Consider the following 4,409-nt stretch of genomic DNA (forward strand, 5'->3'; position numbering starts at 1 on the left):
GAGAGAGAGAGAGAGAGGCGGAAGAACAAAGTGAAGGACAGAGATGAGAAAAGAATGGGAAAAGAACTACAAATAAGATACAAGTGTTGGATACTGGGAGCATTGTGAGTTATTTCATAAATTATTTGAATTTTTAAAATAAAAAAATGCAAAAGTGGGAGCAAGGAAAAGAGGGGGAGGAACCCTATCAGGTTTTAGTAGGTAAAAAACAATAATATATTACCTAGCCACAATTATATGCAATTGTGAGACAATGTCTCACCTACAATATCAAATTGGGTGGGGTTCATATCCTAAACAGTAAAAGCTCTCACATTTGTTAATAATGTGGCAAGACAAATGTGGCCTTTGGTCATTGTTGTTGTGGTGTAAGTAGGTAATAAATGTGGTGACGTGGAAGAACAAGTGTCAAACAACAAATGGGTTACAACGAGAGAGATCGAAAAAAAGTGACTGAAGATTTCAACCTTTTCTTTCCCGTTGCATTGATTCTTGCCATCAAATTTGATGGCAAAAATCATGCTTTTTGACATGATTATGGGAACCCGCTGCATATGTTTTTAGGGATATGAAATCCACATATCCTAAATTGTAATCTATGCACCAACTTTTTATTTTTAGTAATCATTATCATATGAAAGACAAAATTTAAGTCATTAAAGATAAAATTTAAGTTACTTAAAAAATAAAATTGGTGTATAAATTATAATCTGAGTTGTGTGGATTTCACTTTCCTAACATTAATGAGTAACGAAACGTGGACATACAGAATTCTCCCAATGTTGGTGTGTGCTTCCGTGTGTATGAGATCACGTCTATAAACATGTGGATGCTTTCCCAAATACAATAGAATTACGCATTTAGCTATCCACCTTTCCCTAATCCTTATAGGAGAAGGCTAGAACTTCTAATCCTCGTTGATTAGGCCTCGCTAGCTACATATATATATAAATAGTCCTTGGAAACTTGACCTACCACTGCGTCTTCAACCTCCATCGATCGATATGAGTTCTACAGTCAAGCCCACAGGGAGTTACAAATACTTTTTTTACACAGTGGAACAGAGAGAAATAACAACGCCACCGCACATCCATAAACCGAAGGACCAGCTCCCAATCTATTTAAGACTTTGGAAGGTGATTGCAAGCCGCTCCTGGGTCGAAGATCCAGAAAACTATGATGACAGAAAGTTGAAGGAAGAGGTTCCCTATGTGTTCTGGATCAAACCCTCCCGTGAGAGAAGCAGGTTGACTGAGTCCATATATAAGCGTCTTTCCTCCATCAATGTCCCAGAAAACGAGCGTGTAGCTATTGCTGAAAAAATTATCACGAAAGTTAAAGAGGGTGTTCTCGGGGTGCCTATTGACGTTCCTATGGGAAATGTGACTATTCTGGATATCGTAATACCTAACCGTCTGGAATTAGACGCTATCGTTAGACAGACGCCGTCATGTGTTATTTGTACGGAGCTCTTTGAAGAGCATCAACAAATTATCCGATTGGCTTGCTCACACCATTATCACAACAATTGTTTTGTTCAGTGGCTGGATATAAATGATACATGTCCCCTCTGCCGATGCCCGATGCCAGTTAAAGAGGTCGTGGAGGAGTCCCTCTAGGCTCTAGTTGTATGTAATGCTAATTTACGGCTTCTCTATCATTTTCGTATTATAGGTACTTTTTTTTGGCCTCATATAAAAATGTGATTAGTATTTAGTACATTGATCTAGAAAAATTATGTGTTGAAAGCAAGAACATTTTTCAAGAAGAGAGAGAGGTATACTACTTTCAATTGAATGAATCAAATGGTTAAAGAGAAAAGGATACGTACACCAAGGCTTTATATCTAACCAACTTATAACATGCATATCCTAGCAAACCCAAATCTAAACATCGAATACATAAAACTTAATCAAAAATGTTGATTTACTGATTATTAATTGGATTATTCTCTTGACAACACTTATCAAATGTATGCTCCCAGAATCTTTTCACTTGGTCTGGTACTTCGGCGCCTTGGATATGTGGAGTCCATTCGTCTCTCTCAGAATCAGTAAGGACCCATGTTACCGATTTCGGCGGATCTGCGAAGTTGAACACCGGAGACTGCGTGGTCTTCTGATCACTGCTACGTCGGGAAGGTTTCGAACTTGAAGCCTGCATGAGTCAAGGTTAACAAAAATGAAACAAATGAATTAATCCACCGGCCACATAAAAGCACGTATATATGATGAGACCTGGACAATAAGTAAATTCGAGATCAACCTGAGAATGACTATCAACATTCGTTGCCTCAAATGCCTCCGTCCCGATGCTCTCCATTGCAGCCTTGAGCGATCGGAATTGCTTTCTTGTATGAGGTTGATAAAAGAACTGCGTTTCGATATTGATAATAGTAATTAGAATAAAAAGAGAGTGATGCTATAGAGATGATTCAATATGTATAGTCTAAACCAAGTTGGTAAATGATTCAATTAACCTGATCAACTTTTCCTTCATATCTTGGATTAGTTCGTCGCCTTTGTTCCACCAACCAACCCTCAGGAAGTCCATATAGTCTTCCATCAAGTAACTGAGCCTTCTGCTCTTGTTCTTTTGGTACCTCCTCATTTTTGCTCGACATGTCTAATTCGATTCGTGCTTCTGATCCAAATATTGTTTGGTGAGGTGGTTCATGTATTCTTGATCTACACACACACATATATATATAGAGCAATTGAGATTATTGTTTCTACCTAAGTCTGATATTTTGATACGGTAATAAATATTAAAAAAATAATGAGATTCTGTCAGTATTTTGTTTCACATGCAAGGTAAGGAAATGAAAGGTAATGTAACTTTTCACATGAATATTTAATGTTCTTGTTAATGTGAAAGACTGAAAGGTGATGTATATATACTGTGAATTTATAAGAGCAAACACAATCTTCTAGTATTAGTTATCTAATATGGCCTTTTAGAATTTTAGTTGTGGTATGTATCAATTTCACCAACCTGCATGCTGATATGTCAATTGTAAAAGTATTGATTGTTCTTAAAAATTAATATATATATATATATATTTTGGTTTAATATGTTTCTTTATTAATCTTTCAGTTGATTTCTAAGCCTGAACAACACCGCAGATACATACATTTTCTTGCCAACTCTAATGCAAATTTAGGGTGTGGTATGTTAGCAACACCTATTAGACAACCAATGCTCATTTGTTATGAACAAGCTTACTATGAAAATGCATAACCCACCCCCCCGCGGGGGGTTCCACTTAAGTTTGGAAACTCTTTAATCCAAAGGAAGATCTACGAAGAAGATGTTTGTTTAGGGTTATGATTCTGCGGGGTTCCTATTTCTTTGTTTCATAATCAACCGGGAATGTTGAACTTGAAATTGTGTATAAGTCAGATTTTTCCGAGTTAGCGTTCATATGTGTGTAGTCATATGTCAGTAAGCCATGAAATGTTGGTTAGCTAGCCAAGCAAATACTATAGAGGTCATGGGCTCACATCTCACTAACAATATTTAAAAGTGAGATGAGTTGAGGAATCTTAATAATAATAGAGAAATGTGTATAGTCATATGTTTAATTTAAATAATTTCACAGGTCAACTGACGTGATTTGAACCATCACGGGTGATCGAGTTAGTAAGAGTTTAGGTGTGGAACCTCTATACCTAGGTTCGAATCCTACCGATGTTGATTGAACTTAAATCTCAATCTATTTTTAATGGCTAGGGAGAGGAAGCGTTCTAACATGATCTCCTGACACAAATTAATCTTTACGCTTAGAAGAAACTGTGTGATTTCAATAAAAAAAGAACTGACACGATTTCATTCTAATAATAAGGATTAAGATTAAGGAAACGTTTCTTATATAATCATATGACGATGATGTAGATCATCAATCAAGATGATTCACGACAATTATAATTAGAACTAATTTCAGTTTACCCCCATCAACTTTAGGTCGATCATCATGTTAGTCATTCTTCTTTCAATTTCATCAAAAACACTCCTCGACTCCTAATTTTCATTAGCTGTGTCCAAATCTCCATTTTTCATCTAATTCATCCATCAAGTGATGACGTGACATCAGCATCAAGAAGAAAGTCAAATTCTGAAAATAACTTTTATGACCATTTTTCTCCCATATCGATACACATCTCCGTTCTCATTACAACCCCATAACCTTAGTGATTTTGGTAGGATTGAGTCCAATTTGTCTATTTTGCCCTTTTTATGTGGGCTCAGCGACTTCAAATTTGGTTTTCGTCTTAATGTCACGTCATCACATGACATGAGAATTGGATGGAAAACGGAAATTTGGACACGGCTGATGAAAATTAGAAGTCGAGGGGTGTTTTTGATGAAATTGAAGGAAAATGGACTAACATGATGATCGACCTAAATGC

The 4,409-nt window shown here is 36.4% G+C and overlaps 1 protein-coding gene across 1 annotated transcript; it reads right to left on the bottom strand.

The window, feature by feature from the left end:
* Positions 1-1,926: 1,926 nt before the first annotated feature.
* LOC101314111 (methyl-CpG-binding domain-containing protein 7-like) lies at positions 1,927-2,623 on the bottom strand. The gene is made up of 3 exons (XM_004305154.1): positions 2,480-2,623; positions 2,266-2,373; positions 1,927-2,157 (listed from the first exon to the last, which is right to left on the bottom strand). The coding sequence occupies exons 1-3, from the start codon at positions 2,621-2,623 to the stop codon at positions 1,927-1,929; spliced, it is 483 nt and encodes a 160-aa protein (XP_004305202.1).
* Positions 2,624-4,409: the final 1,786 nt, after the last annotated feature.

The sequence above is a fragment of the Fragaria vesca genome, linkage group LG6 (assembly GCF_000184155.1).
Source record: "Fragaria vesca subsp. vesca linkage group LG6, FraVesHawaii_1.0, whole genome shotgun sequence".
Taxonomy (NCBI): domain Eukaryota; kingdom Viridiplantae; phylum Streptophyta; class Magnoliopsida; order Rosales; family Rosaceae; genus Fragaria; species Fragaria vesca.

Coding starts and splice junctions, on each gene's coding strand:
- LOC101314111 (XM_004305154.1), bottom strand. CDS start 2,623: ATGTCGAGCAAAAATGAGGAGGTACCAAAAGAACAAGAGCAGAAGGCT. Junction 2,374..2,479: donor ATGAAGGAAAAGTTGATCAG/GTTAATTGAATC, acceptor ATCGAAACGCAG/TTCTTTTATCAACCTCATAC. Junction 2,158..2,265: donor ATGTTGATAGTCATTCTCAG/GTTGATCTCGAA, acceptor TGACTCATGCAG/GCTTCAAGTTCGAAACCTTC.